The following is a 22,693-nucleotide window of genomic DNA, read 5'->3' on the forward strand; positions in this document are numbered from 1 at the left end:
TGAGTGTTTGCATTGTCAGCACTCCGTCCATCATCCTTTTGTGTTGCTAATGTTGCCCTTAGTGGGAAAGGTATGCCCAGACGTGGGACCCGTGCTTCCCATGCCACTGGATTCAAGCGAGCCTGGCTGATGAGGGGTGAAACCCCAAAACCGGTCCCAGGATGCTTGTTTCCAGTCCAGGGAAGACCTGGCCTAGCAGTTCGGGCTGGACTGTTCCCATGGGGAACAGGGTCAAGACTGATTTGCATATGGCTGGGTCCGAACTGGAATGGCATGGGCAGCAAAAAAATGATGGATTAAATCCAGATCTGTGACTGGGGGTGAGTGTTTGCATTGTCAGCACTCCGACCATCATCCTTTTGTGTTGCTAATGTTGCCCTTAGTGGGAAGGGTATGCCCAGACGTGGGTCCCGTGCTTCCCATGCCACTGGATTCAAGCTAGCCTGGCTGTTGAGGGGTGAAACCCCGAAACCGGTCCCAGGATGCTTGTTTCCAGTCTAGGGAAGATCTGGCCTGGCAGTTCGGGCTGGACTGTTCCCATGGGGAACAGGGCCAAGACTGATTTGCATATGGCTGGGTCCAAACTGGAATGGCATGGGCAGCAAAAAAACCGATGGATTAAACCCAGATCTGTGAATGGGGGTGAGTGTTTGCATTGTCAGCACTCAGTCCATCATCCTTTTGTGTTGCTAGTGGTATGGGACTGTGCCTGGGTTACCGACTGTCCGGAGATCCCTGATGGGCCAGGTTGGTCATCCAGATCCAGGCGTCCAGAACTGCTGTAATCACTGTGGGCCTCTTCTATGGGTGGAATGGAAGTTGCTAGCACCTCCTCTCCAGTAACGTTGGCTGGGGGACCTGTGGGGATGTAAATGCAGTGTTATTGTTTCTGCGTGTGTCATCTTGTGCATGGGTGTGTTGCCCTGTATGGTTGTTATTGCCCTGGCAGCTTTGCTTTGTGTGAGTAGTGATTTTGTGGGCTACGTGATTCTCTCTGATGTGCATGCTTTCGTGATGGGTGTCTATGCAGGTCTGTGAGGGGTGTCCATGCATTGGTGTTGCATGCAGGGTTTGGTATTGGGATTTGTTGGTTGTTATGGTGGGGTGTGTGTGTGAGGTGAGTGATGGGAGTGAGGGTAAGGGTGGGGGATTGTGATGGCATGCAGGTAGGGGGGGTAATAGTAATAGAGATTTGACCTACCAGAGTCCAGTCCTCTTCCAACTCCTGCCATGCCCTCAGGATGCATGATTGCCAAGACTTGCTCCTCCCATGTTTTTAGTTGTGGGGGAAGAGGTTGGGGTCCACCGCCAGTCCTCTGTACAGCTATTTGGTGTCTTGCTGCTGTGGAAGGTACCTTCCCCCGTAGGTTGTTTCACCTCTTCCTGATGTCATCCCTTGTTCTGGGGTGCTGTCCCACGGCGTTGACCCTGCCTCCGATTCTCCGCCATAGCTCCATCTTCCTTGCAATGGACGTCTGCTGCACCTGTGATTCGAATAGCTGTGGCTCTACCTGGATGATTTCCTCCACCATGACCTTTAGCTTCTCCTCAGAGAACCTGGGGTGTCGTTGCGGTGCCATGGGTATATTGTGGATGGTGTGAGTGAGGGTGTGTGGGGTGCTGTGTTGGGGTGTGTGATGTAAGGTGCGTGGATGGTGTATAGGTGATGGTGGTGTGTGTCTGTGGTCTTGTCTGTGGTTTTGCTATCTCTCTTGTCACACTTGTTTGTAATGGTAAAGGGCTGTGGGTAATGTGTGTGTGTTTTATAGTGGTGTGTGGGTGTGATGTGTGTATGTGTGTCAGGTGTGTGTAGTTTGAATTGTCCAATGTGGTGTTGTTTTGTATGTGTGTGTGTATTTTGAGCGCAGTGGTGCATTATGTACCGCCAATGGTTTAGCGCCATTGAATTTTCGCTGCAGGGGATTCATGGGTCATAATGCTGTGGGCGTACTTCTGTTGGCGTAATGGTGTAGGTTTTGGTACCGCCAATTTATCACTGACCTTTGAGCTAGCGGACTTGTGTAAGTGGCTGTATAGTGACAGATTGCTATGTGTGGGTCATAATATGGGTGGCGGTAATCTGCTGCGGCAGCGGTATGTTGGCGGCAGTCAGCATGGCGGTAAGTGGGATTTACCGCCAATGTCACAATGAGGGCCAAAGACAGCAGAAAAAGCAATGCAGCAATTACAGCCTGTGACTGGCTGGTTTCATACAGATGTGTGCAGCTTAATATGAATTCCCTATTTTAAATAAGCTACTTTCTGGGACTCTGACACAGTTTCTATTGAGTGGCTGTGAGAAATTGGGTTGTTGGTTGAGCTGGGCTTGAGCCCTTCTCAAGCAACAGCCACAATCCTTGTCAGGGTAAACCAACAAATTCTCTAAATTAACATCTGCTTAACCCTCTCGTAGCTTGCTTAACTTAGAGGCAATGTGTAAGATATTTATGCAGTACACAAACAGTAATAAAGTGAACAGACACCAAAACAACAAAACTCCAACCTGTAAAATCAGAGATATGCAATTTTAAATATTTAAGGTAAGCACAGCACCTAAAAGCATAAAGCACCATTCATGGATATCTGGTTGTCCTGGAGGGAGAAAGTCACAAGTTCAGAGTGAGTGCTATGGAGTACAGGGCGGACACAGGGACCAGGTTAGTCCCCCTGAAATATTTATGTTCTCAAAGCCTGTCACTACAATTCCAATCCAAGATGGTGGAGGCTTCAAGGAGCAGGGAGAGTTCTGCAGATGGTCATCTAAGTAGCGCAGAGTAAAAAACACTGGGATTTCTCCTTTTCTTCATAGGAGGACCTCAACTGATGCCAGCCAAAAGACCAAGTTTCAGGGAGGCACCTCTTGGTGATCAGGAACTCACTCCAGTAGAGGCCAGCAGGGCTCAGGTAGGTGCAGTTGCAGGTCCTGCAGGTCCAGTGTAGCGGGTCAGCTGAGCAGTTGCAGGGAGGCCTCTGGAGCATGTTATGTTCCTATAGTTCAGAAAAGGACCCCTTGGAGGTGCTCCAGGGAGCCTGAGATGAAGGGAGCAGTTCCAGTCTTCCTTCTCAGACAGCAGGGTATGCCTCTGGCAGCAAGGCAGTCCTTCTATTGTAGCCACAGGTCCAGGAGTGTACTGAAGAGCTGGTCTCAAGGTCCAGCTTTGAAGTGGGAGAAACCTCTACACTTCCCCCCACAGCTGGTGTAGGAATTTCCTTCCTTTCTCTGCCCTAGACTAAGGATGTCTGTAGTCACAGAAGGGCAGTGTGAACTTCTTTGTGTGTGTGCTGAGGCAGTTCCAAATCAGGAAGGTTACAGCTTCCCCTCTCCCAGCTGGTCAAGATGGCCCATCCTGCGAACATCCAGTGCCTCTTTCGGTCACTGTCTGAGACGAATACACAAAGGCCAACTTTCAACTACACTTAGTCATGTGTCTTACGTTGTTCAATCTATCAGCAGCATTTGACATGGTGTCCCATGAGTTTCTCCTGGAAATACTCAAGGAGGGAGGAATCGAGGGTAAAGTGTGGCTCTGGCTCTAATCTTTTCTGTCAAACCAGGAACAAGCAGTCTATCTACCTGTCTACACCTCAAATTACAGGAAGCTACATTGTGGGGTTTTCCAAGGCTCAACTCTGAGCCTGACACTATTCAAAGTTTACATGGTGCCTCTAGCCAGAGTGGTATCACATTAAGATTTTAATATCGTGAGACACAAATGATGCTAGCCTTCATCAACTCAGAGTTATCAGTTGTTAACTTTCAGGCTGTCAGTCGACTGTCACTAGTTGGAAGCTTAAAAGCTCCCTGAAATTGAATTCTAACAAAACTGAGATCCTTATTTTTGGGTTGCCAGAACCCCTAGACATTAGAAGATTGTGGCTTGAGGGATTGGGAGACTCTCCCATAGCCACAGATGTAGCAAAAAACCTAGGGATCAAATTTGATAAGGATCTATCCTTTCTACCCCAAGTGTGGAAAGTGTGGGCAAACTGCTTTATGCTTTTGAAATTATTGAGAAAATCTTTAAACTTCTCCCAGTTTACACACAAAAAAGGTGTATAGCCCATGCACTGATTACAGCCAGGTTGGACAATGCCAATGTGTTCTATCTTGGAGTGACAGAAGGTCTGTTGAATAAGTGGAAGCTGGTTCAGAATGCAGCAGTCCGTCTCATTCTGAACAGTCTTACAAGGCATTCTGTCATGGAAGGGCTGAAGTAACTGCCCTGGCTTCCAATTCAAAAAAGGTTCACATTCAAAGTGTCAACATTAACTCATAGAGCTGTGCATGGAAAAGGCCCTTGGTACCTACAGTAAAGAATGGGAGCGTAGGAATCCCAGAGGGCCCTCAGCAAAACCAGCAAATGATTTATACAGAGCTCTCCGATTCAGAAAGCTAAAGTGGGGAGAAGAATGTTTTCTGTCAGAGCAGCGAAGTTTTGGAATACCTTACCAGGAAGACCGATTCAGAAGACTCATTTAAGACCAATCTGAAAACTTCCTGTGTGGTTAAATCTGTGCAAGGATACTTCTGCTCAACAAATGGCTTTTCGTTCATTCATTCATTCATTCATTCATGTGACCCAGGATACAGGCTGCAGCACCAAATTGTTAGGTTTCCTCTTGGTCTTGAAAGAGATTTTTTTCTCTTTTCTTCAGAAACCACTTGTGGCACCACAGTAAACGACCTATAAATAGCAGTACATAAAATATATGTATACGATTTAAAACAACATACCTTCTTCAAAATCTGCTCTCAGCAGGACTGCAGCAGACAAATTAGATGGGACACATTTTATTGCTAGAATTACTTCTATTGCGTTTTCAATCTGAAAAAGAAAAGCATGCCTCTTGAAATAAACTTTCTATGCTGAAATAAACTGGCATTAGGTGTCATGGATTTCAATTCACCAAAACGCCCATGGCAGTGAAAAAGAGACCACATTCTGGCACCTGTTTACTTGTTTCACACCATTCCATATGTTGATGAGTGGATAGGGGAAGAAAAAGGAATGGAACTGATAGACAGGAAACATGGACCCTCCCACTGCTGCTTCTCACTACTGGGTAGGTGTAACTCGCATCATTCCATGCAGTGTAATCACAGAGAATTAGCCAAAATTACGCAAGATTATGTTGAATTGTGCAGGAAGAGCAAAACTGCGTTTCGTGCTATGTCTTTGTCAAACAAATGCTCCTTTGCATTCAAAATGGATGCAAGGATGCATTTTGCACTAAGAAATACAGGGAGTGCAGAATTATTAGGCAAGTTGTATTTTTGAGGATTAATTTTATTATTGAACAACAACCATGTTCTCAATGAACCCAAAAAACTCATTAATATCAAAGCTGAATATTTTTGGAAGTAGTTTTTAGTTTGTTTTTAGTTTTAGCTATGTTAGGGGGATATCTGTGTGTGCAGGTGACTATCACTGTGCATAATTATTAGGCAACTTAACAAAAAAAAATATATACCCATTTCAATTATTTATTATTACCAGTGAAACCAATATAACATCTCAACATTCACAAATATACATTTCTGACATTCAAAAACAAAACAAAAACAAATCAGTGACCAATATAGCCACCTTTCTTTGCAAGGACACTCAAAAGCCTGCCATCCATGGATTCTGTCAGTGTTTTGATCTGTTCACCATCAACATTGCGTGCAGCAGCAACCACAGCCTCCCAGACACTGTTCAGAGAGGTGTACTGTTTTCCCTCCTTGTAAATCTCACATTTGATGATGGACCACAGGTTCTCAATGGGGTTCAGATCAGGTGAACAAGGAGGCCATGTCATTAGATTTCCTTCTTTTATACCCTTTCTTGCCAGCCACGCTGTGGAGTACTTGGACGCGTGTGATGGAGCATTGTCCTGCATGAAAATCATGTTTTTCTTGAAGGATGCAGACTTCTTCCTGTACCACTGCTTGAAGAAGGTGTCTTCCAGGAACTGGGAGTTGAGCTTGACTCCATCCTCAACCCGAAAAGGCCCCACAAGCTCATCTTTGATGATACCAGCCCAAACCAGTACTCCACCTCCACCTTGCTGGCGTCTGAGTCGGACTGGAGCTCTCTGCCCTTTACCAATCCAGCCATGGGCCCATCCATCTGGCCCATCAAGACTCACTCTCATTTCATCAGTCCATAAAACCTTATAAAAATCAGTCTTGAGATATTTCTTGGCCCAGTCTTGACGTTTCAGCTTGTGTGTCTTGTTCAGTGGTGGTCGTCTTTCAGCCTTTCTTACCTTGGCCATGTCTCTGAGTATTGCACACCTTGTGCTTTTGGGCACTCCAGTGATGTTGCAGCTCTGAAATATGGCCAAACTGGTGGCAAGTGGCATCGTGGCAGCTGCACGCTTGACTTTTCTCAGTTCATGGGCAGTTATTTTGCGCCTTGGTTTTTCCACACGCTTCTTGCGACCCTGTTGACTATTTTGAATGAAACACTTGATTGTTCGATGATCACGCTTCAGAAGCTTTGCAATTTTAAGAGTGCTGCATCCCTCTGCAAGATATCTCACTATTTTTGACTTTTCTGAGCCTGTCAAGTCCTTCTTTTGACCCATTTTGCCAAAGGAAAGGAAGTTGCCTAATAATTATGCACACCTGATATAGGGTGTTGATGTCATTAGACCACACCCCTTCTCATTACAGAGATGCACATCACCTAATATGCTTAATTGGTAGTAGGCTTTCGAGCCTATACAGCTTGGAGTAAGACAACATGCATAAAGAGGATGATGTGGTCAAAATACTCATTTGCCTACTAATTCTGCACTCCCTGTAGAGCTAAACTCAACAGAACATGAATAGTAAGCATGTGCTCGCTAAATGTGCTCTTGAGCCAGGACTTTCCACCAATTTACTCCTGGCATTCAGCACTATTTCTTTAATGCACAATGCAATCTCACATTTAAAATGGCCAGGGCATTCACTAGTGCCGAAGTGACGTTTGTCAAGGCTGGTCTAGGTGCTGTCAGCCCCAGGCCTATTTGTCCAGGTGCATTGCTCTCTTTTGCTATCTACTTTGCTGCTCTGGTGCGATGGCAGTGGGCAGGGAAGGGTTGCTGTCTGTCCAGGGCTTTTTCCTCTGTTCTGGGGCACTTACTGCTCATGCATATGGATGGAGCGGAAGGATAAGAAGGGATGATAAGGGGTGACAGCATTTGGTGTCTGGGGGAATAGGGTTTTGATGGTGGCTGAGCTACATCGGTGCCACAAACCCTGTGCAGCCTAAGCTTGTTTGGCAGCTGAGTCACGTTCTGTAAAACCAGGTCCAGTGTTTCCAGACGTAGAATAAGTAGGGGACCCAATAAATGTGGGTCAGGAAATACAGACCACTCAAAATCCACCTTATTCAGAGACTTAGGGCCTGATTACAACTTTGGCGGAGGGGGTTAATCCGTCACAAATGTGACGGTTTTTCCGCCAGACGTATTGCGAGTCCATTATATCCTATGGAACTCGTAATACAGTGGGCGGGATATCGGTCACATTTGGGACGGATTAACCCCCTCCGCCAAAGTTGTAATCAGGCCCTTAGTGGGTAAAGATGTTGTCACTTTTTTCCCTTGTTTATTCATGTTTCTTTTTTGTTCTTTGGCTTTATTCTTGCTGTCTAACCTGGGCACATGTAGGTCCTCGTTTCCCAGTCCCATGGGAATAGGTCAAACAGTCTAGATTTTCGCTTTGCATTCTGGGGCTTACGTTCCTGCTTTGTAATGGGATAAACAGGACTACAAGACACAGAATGCAAAACAAAAAAAAATCACAACCTGGATGAGCCACTCACGAATGGACCTGGGAAACCTGAAAACTATGTTGATCAGCGAAAATGTGGTGACCAATGTTGCAAATGATGGTGAACTCCATCGTGTCTCAATCAGTTCTGATGCAATCTGAGCGCTGCGTGTACTTCACACACCTGCTGAGCGGTTGCATTGGAGGGTATCAAACAACTGGATGCATTGTCCCAAGAAAGGTTAGCCCGTCCTGCACCAGTTAGTGTCAGCATCTGATGAGACAGAAAATCGATTACAAGTAAATATTAATAAAACAGCAAATATATACGCACACCAAAGAATGGGAAATGGTGAATTGCTGAACCCAGCGGAAAAGGGCTAAATAGTGAAAGTTGCATGTTTTCTAAATTCAAAAACGAATCTAAATTCAAACGTATCAAGTAATGCCAGTGAAGGCAAGCCTGCTCACTCAGCCTTAGTGAATCACAAAATGCACCTGCAGTAAAGTCTGGTAAAAAAAAAAAACTCTCTTTTTTACTGCTTCGTGGGTGCTTGGTGCACATTAGTAGGAAAGAGAGGAGAACACACCCCAACTCTAGTACTACACGTCAGCGCACTCTGTACTTTCACTGCATATGAAGAGATTTACTTTTGCCCAAATCTTTAATATGAAATAGTTGTTAATCGGGACAATCTGGGCCCACTCCATTACGAAGTCCATTACTAAGTCATATGTTACTTCGAAAAATAAATGAAAGGTCCAATTTACAAATCTTTTTCATTGAGTAGTAGTTCATTATTGCAGTCTTGGATATAAGTTACATCTGGCTACCCATGCCCGAGACAAAACATTTTCTGTGAGTAGTTCACAGGAGTAAGACATGCTTTATAAACTGCACGGAAGCAAGTTTTACAAATAGACTTTCATTTGTAAGTTATACCCAAACCTTTAATGAGACAGGCCTTTTTATCATGCTTGGACAGTGAAGAACTCACACCTAAACTTGAAGTAAGATGCATCTATTCACAGAATAACTTCTTTGTTTGGGGCTTCAGCAGTACAGCATTAGGAGGTACACAAACCAAAACTTGGGATCTCTACATCAAAAACCATGTCTCCTTCACCAAAAACACTGCTCACAACCCTACGTGTGCTGGGGCAGGCAGCATAACAATGACTTTGAATTCATCACCGATGACAATTCTTTTCACATTAGCAATGACATTATGAATGATATCACTAGAGATACAGTATCATTTCTTTGATTCATGTTATTTAATGATGTTTCTGGCATCTAGAGGTCCGAGGATTTCTGATGATATATTGCATTCATACTATAAGATGAACTAAGGTGCCGCCCAAGGTTCTTCAACATACCCTTTAAGGGAGGTCTACCTATGCAGTACATGGATGAAGACCATGAGTAATGGGGATTGGCACACTTGACTGCCCATACAGGTTACAAGATGGATATAGTAGATCATCAAAACCCCCAGGAATTTACTGAAAAAAATCAAAGTTAAAGCAAATTTATCTCAGCATATGGCTAGTGTGCAAGATATGGATTGCAGAGCTATCCACAACTGGTGAATTTGATTGGGTTTTTGGTTTTAACACATATTGGACATTAGCCTCATTTTTGTGTGTGTATATATATATATATATATACATATAACATATATATATATATATATATATATATATATATATATATATATATATATATATATATATATATATGTATATATATATATATATAATAAATAGATATAGATATATATTTTTTTGGGCAATACGTGTCCCACGGACTCAGAAGTCCTCAAATTGCGGCCTGTACTTGAGTGTGGGAATCTGAATGATCAAACCAGAAAATCCCCTTACCAACAGGAAGAAAGTTATGTACACACTCCTGGCAGATGGTGAATTCAGTGAGGTTTATTTGACAATGCACTCAACGCAATCCAACACCCCTAGGCCCAGAGTTACGACAGCGCGGTGCTGCGCCAAAAATAGCAGAGCCGCACCACTTTTGAAATGCAGGGAGATGTGCAGTATTTACAGGAATATGGTACACTCCTGTGTTTCCCCCTGTGCTAGTGTTGAATTAAGTTGCCTGCACCAACGCAGGCATTCTTGCACCATTGTGCAAGTGTGTCTGCTTTGAGGGGATAAACTGTTTATGTGCAGGAAGGTGTCCCTTCCCGGACATAAACAATCTACAATGGCGATTTGGCACTACAATGTGTGCTGCAAAACGTCTTTTTTGTGTTGCTAATACCTTTGGTGCCGATTGATGAATCTCCACGAAACGTTAGTCAAATGTGCACAAAGGTAACTATAACTCACATTCTTGCCATGCACTGCTAGTTATCCCGCATATTACATCATTTATGACAGCTTCTATGATATAATAGATAATATCACTACAACCTTCGCAATGAAATTATTGATGAAAAAACTGTGCATTGCAGGGGCGCTAGTTATAGTCACCTAAGTGCACAATGTATAGTTACTTAGGATAAATTTTACTAGTGAATTTCTGTCATTTTTAGAGTTTAAAAGGTTATGTAGTTACTGACCATTTCACTTAACTTTAATGTTATGTTAACCTTTGTTTTTGTAGTGTATATACGATAGATACACAAACACAAACACACACACATTTTTTGTTTTCTTAACTTTTGGCACTGTTTGACAAAACTGCTCAGAACATTTCCATTAAAAAGTACATCAACTTTGTGTTGCTCAAGGCAAGTTTCATGCATATTCATCAAGAGATGGCCTAAAATATGGGGAATCCTAAATGTTGCATTTCTATTTTGCCACTGCAGCCTGTAGTGTAGTTTTAAACTGCCATTTTGCCCTGGTAAAATCCAACTTTTGCCAGGGCCAAAGCTTCATTCATAATACTTAAAAAACACCCCTAAGGCAGGCCCTAACAGTTCTTAGGGCAGGGTGCATGATATTTAAAAGGTAGGACATGTGGGCTTAAGGTTTACATGTCCTGACATGGGAAAGCTATTAAAGTTGTTTTTCACTGCTGTAAGGCCTTCTCTCCAACAGACTAACCCTGGGTTCTCTTATTACACTTAATATGTTCTAATTTCAATTTGGTAGCAGGTAGAGAAATGCTCCTTCCACTGAAATTAACTGTTCTCTAATATCCACTGTTTGGTAAAGATTTTAAGCTGTAATTTAAAAAAGGTCACAATTAGAAAGTTTGCATTTTTCTGCCTAAAGCAAACGGTCTTTCTGCCAGTGTCCACGGTCATGTTTTGAACAGCTCTCCTGTGGTGTTTTGTGTATTCTATCCAGGCATGCAGACAAAAGGGCCTTGGGTTTGGGGTAGGGTGATACATTTCCAAGAAGGATGCCCTAGGGTTATACTCAGCACTTCCTGAGATTCAATGGGTATCCTCTGGGTTTGCCCATCCCTTCCTAACTTATAAGGGCTGTCTACCCTGCCACTGACAAATGTATCTCAGACTTAGGCCTGGCTTGCGTTTGTTACCCTAGACTGTTTGCAGCAAAACCAAGGAAAGAGGGAAGGTTAGACAAAGGGAGCATCCACCACCCACAGGCTGGCATTATGGATTAAAGTGGCACCTTCATCATTGTTCATCAGAACACACGTGGACTTGTGGAAGATTCAGAAGAAGAACTGGATTGCTGCTTGAGGAAGGCAGATTGGACTGCCTGCCTTGAAGCTAAGCTCTCCATAAGTGACTCCAAGGGTCAGTTGGCTGGCCTGATGAATGAGCTACAGAGACACAACAAGCCTCCAGTGACTTCCCTGCAACTGGCCAGCTGATCAGCACCAACTGGACCTGCCTGAGTCCTGCTGCCGTCCTCTGGTGGTTTGAGTCCTGATCCACAAAAGGTGCCCTCAGTTCCTGGACTCTTGGCTGACACCAGACTGTACTCCTCCTGAAGAAAAGGTGAAGATACATACGTTTGGGCACCTCGCAACTGCAAATTGACATCTTCACATCGAAAAATGACCGTCCCCAATGACTGCCAAAGCAAAGCTCCAGCACGACCTGCACTTTGCCACCATAGCATGCTGTGACTGGCACCACAATTCTCCTGTGATGACTTGCTCTTCCTGCTTTAACAGCAACCATCCATGACTCATGATCGGCTCCTCACATTGGCAATGACCTCCTCGCAGCAAACGAGAACAGCAGCTCCTTGCACAATACTCTTCGGCCGGATGAACCTCATACTTGTATCCCACCCACACTCCATCATGATTGACCTGAACCTGTGACTTTACCCCAGTCCAGTGTGACCAGATGAACGTGAGTAGTGTTTTGTGCTTTTTGGTGCTATTTTCACCAAACGCTTTAAAAACTCATATCTTGGGTCTACTGATTCGATTGTTGTGGTTTTGGTGCCATTTTATTATAAAAGTTCGCTCTAATTTTCTAACCTGGTTTGGGAATTTTCTTGAATTATGTTTTTACTTTATTACAGTTTGCGTGCTGCATAAATACTTCTCACATTGCTGCTAAGTTAAGCCTAACTGCTTTTGTGCCAAGCTACCAGAGGGCTAAGGACAGATTTATTGAGTGACATTTGTGGTTCACCCTGACAAGGACTGTGTTCAAGATTTGGGTGGAGCTTCCACCCCTTGCAACTAATAACCTCATTTCTTACAGTATGTCAATAGGACTTTGCCCAATGAAGTGCCATTTTTAGATTTTGTGTAAATATGTTCATTAGTTTTCGACAATTATCACTTAATAAATGTTTTGAGCTGGGCATGAAGAGGTTACATTTTAGAGATATCTGGACCATTAATCTAAAGATGATAGGCAAATACAGTTTAAAAAAACAAAAGGCACACTATTGGACTATGAGATTACTTTCCCATCCATTGAAAATACACAGATCCAACTAAGGATTTGCAAATCCACTGCACCCTGACTGGCTGGACATCACAGAACATGTCTGTTGTAGTCACCATTACCTAACACTGTGCATTGAACACCATGTTAGGAAAAATCTAAATAAAAAGTGCATAAGGTGGGGGGGGGGGTTAGAACCTACCCTAACCATCAGGCCCATATGGTGGGGCACCCAAGGGACCTCTTCAACAATTAAAAAAATGTTAAACAAATGTATTTTTATTGTGCCATTTTGGGACCTTATCCCAGATTGGCAAATCATTTTTCCTCCTGGGGCCTCAGGATTCACAAATCCGCGCATGATTTGCAAATCCTGAAAAAAAACGTGAAATAAGTATTTAATGCACTTCAGCTGTACTTGAACAATGGCCACACGCAAGGCTTGGCCACATGCAGCTGGTTGGAATCAGCACTTGACAGGAGACCAGTCCCAGCTGCCAACCACAGGGATGAAGACCTGCAGCCAAGCTTTGCTGTGCAAAGCCAAAGACTTTGTGCAGTGGCATTGGCTACACACTACTCCAAATTGGGAGTAGGGCCTGGCCACTATTGCACATCCTCCATTACGCATGGCCAATGCCCCTTTGCAAAAGAGGGTGACCTCCAGTGGAGGGTTGTGTACTGGGTCTAGCTGAAGGTCAAGCATTGTGGCACACCCGCACTATGGACAACCAAAGGCCGTGGACAGTGTGCTGTGATCACCTGCTCAAGTTTTGGCTCAGTTCCTAGCCACAGGTTATTCCATGTGGTCAACCTCCAGTGTGCAGTGGGGACTGTCTGCCCTCGGTTGGGTTGGAACAGTGAACTGTTGCATATGTATATGATCGATAAACCCATAAACATCGCTGAAAAACAAAGGTTAATGTGAAGTTGTGGTTAGCTTTGGTTGTAACACATTAACATATATTTCTAATAAAACCTTAGACACCCATCAAAAAGCTGTGCATTTATGGTTGTGAATTACAACTGAAAATACACTGAAATTCACAAGTGATGGCTAGAACCGCAATCCATAACTCACAACATGCAATACATAACTTGCATACACAACGTAATGCTTATGATCTCATAATATTTATTCCAATATGAAACAGCAGCTAATAGCATAATGTAAGTAAAATATATTACACACAAATTAATAAACAATACTGCCTTCATAGTCGCCTCTTTCGTGTCATTAAGTTTAATTTGATATGTAATCTGATCTGTAGAATCATTTACAAAATCTCTAATTGCACATGTTACATAAATGGGAAGCTCAGGAGTACAGGATCTAGTGTGCAAGTGTGTTGTGAGAGTTATAGATTGCAGGTTACAAAGATGGGGTTTCAGTTTGCTTCGTTATTGTGAAAGGCTGAAGGCACTATGGGTGTTAAAAACTGTTCTAGAGTTGAGCACTACAGGAAAGAAATACTTTTCCCACCCACCTCGCTCTTAGGTTCTCAGAGGTTTGCCCTGCAGGGTGCATAGGGGTGGACAGATGGTGTCCTTAATCTCATCCTATAGGTATTTGTGAGTAAAGCACAACATTGTATTTTTCAGAAAACCTTTGACTTCTGACAGTGCCAGTGGAGGCTTCAGAGTTGCTCTTTTAAGGCTAAAGAGCAAACAGCCCTCCACATTCTGTAATTCTTGAAGCCTTTATGCCACCTACGTTTGTCATCCTAGTCCTTATGGGACAAATTTGCTGGTATATTTAGGGTGTATTGAGCACCTAAATATAAGCAGGCAAGCAGGGAATTTCAGATCTAGAACAATTTAGTTTAAGCCTATCCAACCCATGACCCATCAAGGACCTTTAACCTGGTTGACAATTGGTCTTGCTCGCTTGTGACCTGAAATCAGATGTGGTTAATATCAGCCCAGGAGTGATAACACAGGCTGTGGAATCTATGAAAGCCCACTAGAAGACAGTTAATTATTTAGTGAGGTGGATGGTATGCCAACACCTTAGGTTCAGTAATGTAAACCACAGCGCAACCCCTAGCAGTTATAGCACAGATCAGGCTGGCCTAACTTAAACACAATACAAATTTTACTCGAATTTATAGAAATGTATTATCAATGTGACACAAAAAAAACCAAAACAACAATTGGGAGAACCAAAGAAATTATTTTGTAAAGGTTCAATTGAAAAAAGCACCAACAAGTGCAACAGATTCTAAAGTAGTCAATAATAGCAGTAGACTAGAACCTAGGCGCAATTTGAAGCCAACCCCATTGGAGTGCGGTTTAGATACATCAAACAGGGACTCCAAGCTGGGGTCTGGAAGTAGGGACGCTGGAAAAAAGCTTCTTAGTCACAATCTGAAAAGGGACATTTTTGTTTTTCTGAGGAATAACTCTATTCAGCATGGAACAAAACTGAAATTCAATCTGACAAAGTTGAACTGGTCTGGTGGTTAAATAATTTTCATGGTCTGTCCACCAGTTCTGGAGCTCTAAAGTAAAAGTTCCCAAACATCTTTTGGTGCCCAAACAGGAGTGTACTTCTAAAGCTTCCAGGACCACCGGGGGAGCACTCCGAGACTCTAAGGGTGTCTGACAGAGGGAAACAGCAAAGTCCAGTCCAGGTCCAGATGCCACTTGCCAGCTGGAAAGTCCTTTTCAGCTGTTTTAGGGTCGAGACCACTTTGCATGTACGAGTGCATGTGTATCACTTGCAAGGTGCTGTTGAATTTAGAAAACATCTAGAGCCTGCCCATTGCTTATAATTTGTTGGATTGCATGGCACTCTTCTTTACAGTCTTGTAATTGGTCAATGCAGACATTTCATCATTTCAGTTGCTGTCCGTGGAGCAGGGACCAAGCACTGATTGATTTAACTTAATCAGTGCCGTCCGCTGCTCCCGATGTAATTGAAGCACCTTTTAATTTCCATGGCCCAGCAAACAGAAGGCATGTGACTGGCAAAAATGTGCTCAGCACGACAAACAAAATTGCAAAGTTGTGTTTTCTTCAGTTCATTTTTTGCTTTATTTTGTCAAATCTTCTTTTCTCTTTTTTCGTTGATGTTTTGTTTTGCTTTGTTTTTCCTCGTGGGCGCTGTTCTCAAAAGATCACTATGATCTTGTTCTGAATATTGCAAAGCAACATTGGTTCTTTCTTATGTGTAATTTTTGAAATTATGCTTTAACACATAATCGTGCAGTATGCCCCAATCCACCCTGCTCCATTCTAATCTGCCCCACTCCAATCCAAACAACTCACCTCAATCCACTCCAATCCATCACACACCAATCCTCCCAACCTAACCCACTCCAATCTGCCCCACTCCAATTCAAATCAATCTGCCACACTATATTCCAAAACAATCTGCCCCACTCCAATCCAAAATGATCTGCCCCACTCCAATCCAAAAGAATCTTCCCCACTTCCTTCCAAAACAATCTGCCCCATTCCAATCTATGCCACTCCAATCCAAAACAATCTGCCTCATTGTAATCCAAAACAATCTGTACCGCTGCAATCCAAAACAATCTTCCCCACTCCACGCAGCCACACTCCAGTCTAATCCACCACACTCCAATCCACCTCACTTCATACCAATTCACTACACTCCAGTGCTCCCAACCAACATCACTCCAATCAGCCCCACTTCAATCCAAAACAATTTGCCCCACACTAATACAACTATCCGAAAAAATGTGTACCGCTCCAATCCACAAGAACCTGCCACACCCCAATCCAAAACAATCTGCCCCACGTCAATCCAAATCAGTCTGCCCCACTCCAACCTGCCCCACTTCAATCCAATCCTCCATACTCCATCCCAATCCACTACACTCCAATGCTTCCAACCCACCCCTCTCCAATCTGCCCCACTTCAAACCAAAACAAGTTTCCCTAATCTAATATAGCAACCCAAAACAATGTGCCCCACGCCAATCCAAAACAATCTGCCCCACTCCAGTCCAAAACAATTTGTCCCACTCTAAGCATCCCTACTCCAGCCCAAAACAATCTGCCCCACTCCAATCTATAACAATCTGCCCCACACCAATCTGCCCCACTCCAATCAAAAACAATCCACCCCACTCCAATCCTATCCACTGCACTCTAATCCAGTCCACTTTACCCTGATTCAACCCACTCAACCCCACTCCAATCAGCCACATTTTGAGCTGTCCCACTCTGACCTTCCCTATTCCAATCTGCCCCACTTTGATCCAGAACAATGTGCACCACTCCAATACAAAACAATCTGCCCCACTCCAATCTGCCTCACTCCAATCCAAAACAATCTGCCCACTCAAATCCAAAACAACTTGCCCCAATACAGTGCAAAACAATCTGCCTCATTCCAATCCAAAAAAATCTGCAGCACTCCAATCCATAATAATCTCCCCACTCCAGTCTGCCCCCTGGCAATCCAAAACAATCTACCCCACAACAAACTGCACCACTTCAATCAAAAACAATCTACCCACTCCAATCTGCCCCAATGCTAACCAAAACAATATGCCCCACTCCACAACAAAACAATCTGCCCCACTCCAATCTGCCCTACTCTAATCCAAAACAATCTACCCCACAGCAAACTGAAACAATCCACCCCACTCCAATCCAAAACAACCTGCCCCACTCAAATCCAAAATTATATGCCTCATTCCAATCCAAAACAATCTGCCCGCTCCAATCCATAATAATCTCCCCACTCCAGTCTGCCCCACGTCAATCCAAAACAATCTGCCCCATAATAAACTGCACAACTCCAATCCAAAACAATCCACCCCACTCCAATCTGCCCCAATGCAAACCAAAACAATGTGCCCCACTCCAAACCAAAACAAACTGCCCAACTCCACTCCGAAACAATCTAAACCAAAAAAAACTTCTCCACTGCAAACCAAAACAATCCACCCCACTCCAATCTGCCCCACTCCAATCCAAAACAATCTGCCACACTCCAAACCAAAACAATCTGTCACAACCCAAAACAATTTGCCCGACTAAAATCCAAAACAATCTGTCCCATTCTAATCCAAAACAACCTGCCCCACTCCAATCCAAAATGATCTGCCCCACTCCAATCCAAAAGAATCCGCCCCCTCCAATCCAAAAAAATCTGCCCCACTGCAATCTAAACCACTCCAATCCATAACAATATGCCCCATTACAATCCAAAACAATGTGCCCCTCTTAACCCCTTGATCGCCAAGGACGTAACTGTTATGTCCTTGGCTACAGAGATGAGGCACCAAGGATGCAACCGTTACGTCCTGGGACCAGCTTAAGGGGGGAAGCGCTAGCCTGAGGGCAGGGATTGAAGGGGAATGGCTTTGCGCGCTGACCTCATCAGAGGCCACCCCCATTGCGCTGTAAGCTCAGCTTCCAGTGCGAACGGAAGAGAAATGCTTGCATTTCTCTTCTGATTGGTGGGGGTTGGGGTTGGGGGAACGGCAGAGAGACATCAAAGGAAAGACCTTTCCTTTCTTTTGATGTCTCTGAGTGTTTCTGCAGCCCGACTGTGAAGCGATCGGGCTGCAGAAATGCCCACTAGACACCAGGAATTTTGTGTCTGTGTCTGTTTTGTTGATGTAAACAATAAAGGGGAGCAGCCCCTTTGGCAAGGGTCGCTGCCCTGGGGGGCATTTTTTATTAGGCCTATTTTAATTAGGTCGATCTGCCCCCGGGGGAGTTGGCAGAAATCACTAGATGCCAAGGATAATGTTTTTTTTTTTTGTACACATGGAGAGCAACCTTTAGGCAAGGGTCGCTCCCCTGGGGGGGGGGCAAATCGTTTTTAGGCCATTTCTACCCCCATTAGGTGCAGATCGGCCTATTTTAATTAGGCCAATCTGCCCTCTAGGGGGGGGCGAAAACCAATAGGCACCAGGTTTAAAAAAAAAAAAAAATACAGCTGGGGAGCGACCCCTTAGGCAAGGGTCGCTCCCCTGGGGACAAATTTATTTTAGGCCATTTCTGCCCCCCTTGGGGGCAGTAACCCCTCAGGCACCAGGGATTAGTGTGCTTTGTGTTGGGGGGGCAGCCCCATGGGCAAGGGTTGCTCCCCATGGGGGTACATTACTGTTGGCCATTTCTGGCCTCCTTGGGGGCAGATCAGCCTATTTTTGGAAGACCCGCCTTCCCCGAAGGGGGGGGGGCAGAAAGCCCAGCAGAGACCAGGGAAGATTTTCTTTAAAAAAAAGAGGGTGGGCGTATGGCCATTCCCCACCCCAAATAAATTAGGACAAAGTTGTTCTGCCCACCGGTGGGCAATTACCCCCGATCCACGGGTAATAGGCTTTCAGCTCTGCCCACACACACCAAAACATTTTACCCCACGGCAAGCAAGAGGACATTTGATTATTTTGGGTTTTGGTTTTACATTTGGGCCATGAGAACTTGTCTAACTCTCAAAATCGGCCAACTTGGAAAGGTGAGGGCTGCACTTTTTGGACTGTGGGATGCTGCCATGTCGAAAAATCTAATAGAACTAGACACATCTGAAAACTAAACATCTGGGTGAGTCCAGGGTGGTGTGCTTCACATGCACCTCGAACCATTTTCCTACTCACAATGCTCTGCAAACCTACAACTTTGCTTGAAATCACACATTTTCCCCACATTTTTGTGATGGAACCTTCCGGAATCTGCAGGAATCCACAAAATTCCTACCACCCAGCATTGTTATATCTGTACCGATAAAAATTCTGCCCACTTTCAGCCTAATAATGTTTTTTTTCAAACTGCCCTTTTGAACCCACTTTGTTTCCCCCTCAGTTTCAACATGTTTTGGCTCTTCCCTGTCACAGGCACTTGGCCCACCTACACAAGTGAGGTATCATTTTTATCGGGATATTGAGGGGAACGCTGAGTGGTAGGAAATTTGTGCTGGTGTGGTGATCCCACACATAAATGTGGGACAAATCTGATGTTTATTAGCTAAATTTGAGGTTTGCTGAGGATTCTGGGTAAGAAAACACTGGGGGATCCACGCAAGTCACACCTCCCTGGACTCCCTCGGGTGTCTCGGTTTTAGAAATGTCTGGATTTAGTAGGTTTCCATAGATGGCTGCTGAGCCCAGGACCAAAAACGCAGCCCCCGCACAAACTGGTTGTTTTGTATTTGATAATTTTGACGTGTCCACATAATGTTTTGGGGCATATCCTGTTGCGGGCACCAGGCCTACCCACACAAGTGAGGTATCATTTTTATCAGGAGTTGTGGGGGAATGCTGGGTAGAAGGAAGTTTGTGGCCCCCCTGCCGGAGGCTGGCCTGGTGTGTGGTGGGTACCGTTGGTACTTACACCTTATACCAGGCCCAGCTATCCCTTATTAGTGTAGTGTAGGCAGTGTCTAGAAGCCAGGCTCGCTTGAGGTAGCTGTGGATGAGCAGCCAAGGCTTACCTAGGAGACATGAAGAGCTTGTGCAATACCACTGTAGTCACACAGTACTCACACACATGAAAGAAATCACTCAGTGTTAGTAAAATAAAGGTACTTTATTTTGGTGACACAAATACAAACAATACCATAGAGACTATACTCCCTTAGTAGGTAAGTAATACCCAAATTATATACACTAGTATGCAGAAAGAGGTATAAAAACAGTTAGAAAACAGTGCAATTAGTGAAAATCACGATAGTTAGAAAAGGGAGTAGCGGGAGCACAAACCATATACTAAGAAAGTGGAATGCGAAAGTCGGTCTCCCACCTAGGCAAGTGTAGTGTGTAGAGGGGAGCTGGGAGTACTGGAACCACCCAAAGGTAAGTACCACAGCTCACCCCAGTGCCCAGGAAAACAGGAGTAAATCACAGTAAGTTTCCCAGAACACACACAGAAATGAGAAGAAGATTTATGCAAAACCCAGAAGAGACTGCAAGACACCAACAGTGGTTTCCTGGACAGGAAGACCTATGGAAGAAGGGGACCAAGTCCAAGAAGCACAGAAGAGTCCAGGAAGAGCAGGAGCCCTTGCTAACCCGGATAAAGGTGCAAAAGGAAAACCACAGGTGGAGAAGAAAAGTCAGTACTGCACCCAAGAAGACAAAGTCAGGTTCCTGGAGGGTGCAAGTGATGTCTTATGCCGGATGGAGGATTGTAGTTGGGTTTGCATCATTGGAGTCTGCTAATAAGCCTTGGCACACACAAAGTTCGAGGTTAGAGGAAAAGGTCGCTGCCGGGGACCAGGAACAACCAGGTGGAGTCTACCCAGGAGTGGGAGTCAGAGTGGGCCCTCTGCGACACAGAGAGCCCAAAGAAGACCAGGCAGTGCACCCAGGAGTCCCAAAGGACGGGGATAAGAAAGTTGCAGAAGAGGCTCATGCAGCACTACGACAAAGGCTCCCACGCCACTGGAGAACCACTCAGGAAGCTGTGCATTGCAGGATAGACTGCTGGGGGCCAGAGCTACAAGATGCATGAAAGACTTGGAGGAAGGATGCCAACAAGCCTTGGCAGCTGCAAAAGACATGGTGCACGGGGGTACTGTCTTGCTTAGGGAGGCAAGCTTTTACCTACGCCAAAGTTGGACATTTGGAAGAGATGACCGTCTGGACTACTTCAGTCCACCACCTGTGATGCAGGATCCACGCAACTCAGCAGGAGAGGGGATCCACACAGCCGGTCGTCATCCCAGTTGGTGCCTGCAGAAGCAGGGGAGTTCACCCCAATGGAGATTCCTTCGCTCTTCTGATGCAGGCTGAAGATGGGCTGTGCTCAGAGGATGCACGACCGGGAAACTGTTGCAGTTGCTGGCAGGAACCGGAGATACAATGTTGCGGAAGGCGACTTGCTTCTTTATTGCAGCTTGTAGAGTTCCTGGAGGATCCAGATGCAGTTTCTTCAGTGAGAAGTTCGAAGTGGAGAGTGCAGATGATTCCTGCTGGTGTCTTGTAAACCGAATCTGAGGAGCAACCCAAAGGAGAGACCCTAAATAGCCCTGAAAGGGGGATTGGTCACCTAAACAGGTAAGCACCTATCAGGGGAAGGCTCTGACGTCACCTGCTGGCACTGGCCACTCAGTTGTTCCCAGAGTTCTCTGCCAACCTTGAATCCAAGATGGCAAAACCCAGGGACCCTCTGGAGGAGCTCTGAGTACCACCGCAGTGGTGGTGATGGACAAGGGAGTGGTCACTCCCCTTTCCTTTGTCCAGTTTCGCACCAGAGCAGGGAGTGGGGGTCCCTGAACCGGTGTGGACTGGTTTATGCAAGGAGGGCACCAAATGTGCCTTTCAAGGCATTTCCAGTGGCTTGGGGAGGCTACTCTTCCCAAGCCTGTCACACCTATTTCCAAAAGGAGAGGGTGTAACATCCCTCTCCCAAAGAAAATCCCTTGTTCTGCCTTCCTGGGCTCGAGCTTTTCAAGTAACAGGAGGGCAGAAACCTGTCTGTGAGGTGGCAGCAGCTGGGGCTGCCTGGAAAACTTCAGAAGGCTGAAATGGCAATACGGGGGGGTCCTCTAAGGAGCCCCAAGGGTGCATGGAATCATACAACCAATGCTTGCAAAAGCCTTGGGGCATGATTCCAACATGTTTGATACCAAACATGCCTATGTTCAGAGTTACCATTATGTAGCTGGACATAGATAGTGACCTATGTCCAGTACACGCATAAAATGGCGTCCCAACACTCCTGGAGTTTGTGGGGGCACTTGTGCTAGTGCAGGGGTGCTCTCACACTCAGGCACTTTGCACCCTGTCCTCACGGCTGGAGGGCTTGCTATAGAGGTGACTTATAGGTGACCTGATGCAGTCAAAATGGCAGTGAAAGAGTGCTTGTACCTTTTCACGCAGGCTGCAATAGCAGTCTTGCAGAAGCCTTTGCATGGGCTCCCTATGGGTGGCAAAATATATGCTGCAGCCCATAGTGATCCCCTGAACACCAATGACCTGGGTACCTAGGTAGCATATACTAGGGACTTATAAGTGGGCACCAGTATGCCAATTGTGGGTGAAATACTGTGTTAACAGTAACCAACAACCAAATTTAAGGGAGAGAGCATAACTACTGGGGTCCTGGTTAGCATGATCCCAGTAGACACAGTCAAACACACTGACAAACAGGCAAAAAGTGAGGCTACTTT

At 45.0% G+C, this 22,693-nt stretch overlaps 1 protein-coding gene across 1 annotated transcript in view; it reads right to left on the reverse strand.

The window, feature by feature from the left end:
• Nucleotides 1-22,693, reverse strand: part of PKHD1 (PKHD1 ciliary IPT domain containing fibrocystin/polyductin) — a 1,684,711-nt gene that overhangs the window by 1,374,433 nt on the left and 287,585 nt on the right. Inside the window, exons 17-18 of the mRNA XM_069236642.1 lie at nucleotides 7,932-8,021; nucleotides 4,736-4,826 (exon numbers count right to left, since the gene is read on the reverse strand). Coding sequence (XP_069092743.1) covers nucleotides 4,736-4,826; nucleotides 7,932-8,021 — 181 coding nt within the window. The remainder of the gene's footprint in view (nucleotides 1-4,735; nucleotides 4,827-7,931; nucleotides 8,022-22,693) is intronic.

The sequence above is a fragment of the Pleurodeles waltl genome, chromosome 5 (assembly GCF_031143425.1).
Source record: "Pleurodeles waltl isolate 20211129_DDA chromosome 5, aPleWal1.hap1.20221129, whole genome shotgun sequence".
NCBI classification, from domain to species: Eukaryota; Metazoa; Chordata; class Amphibia; order Caudata; family Salamandridae; genus Pleurodeles; species Pleurodeles waltl.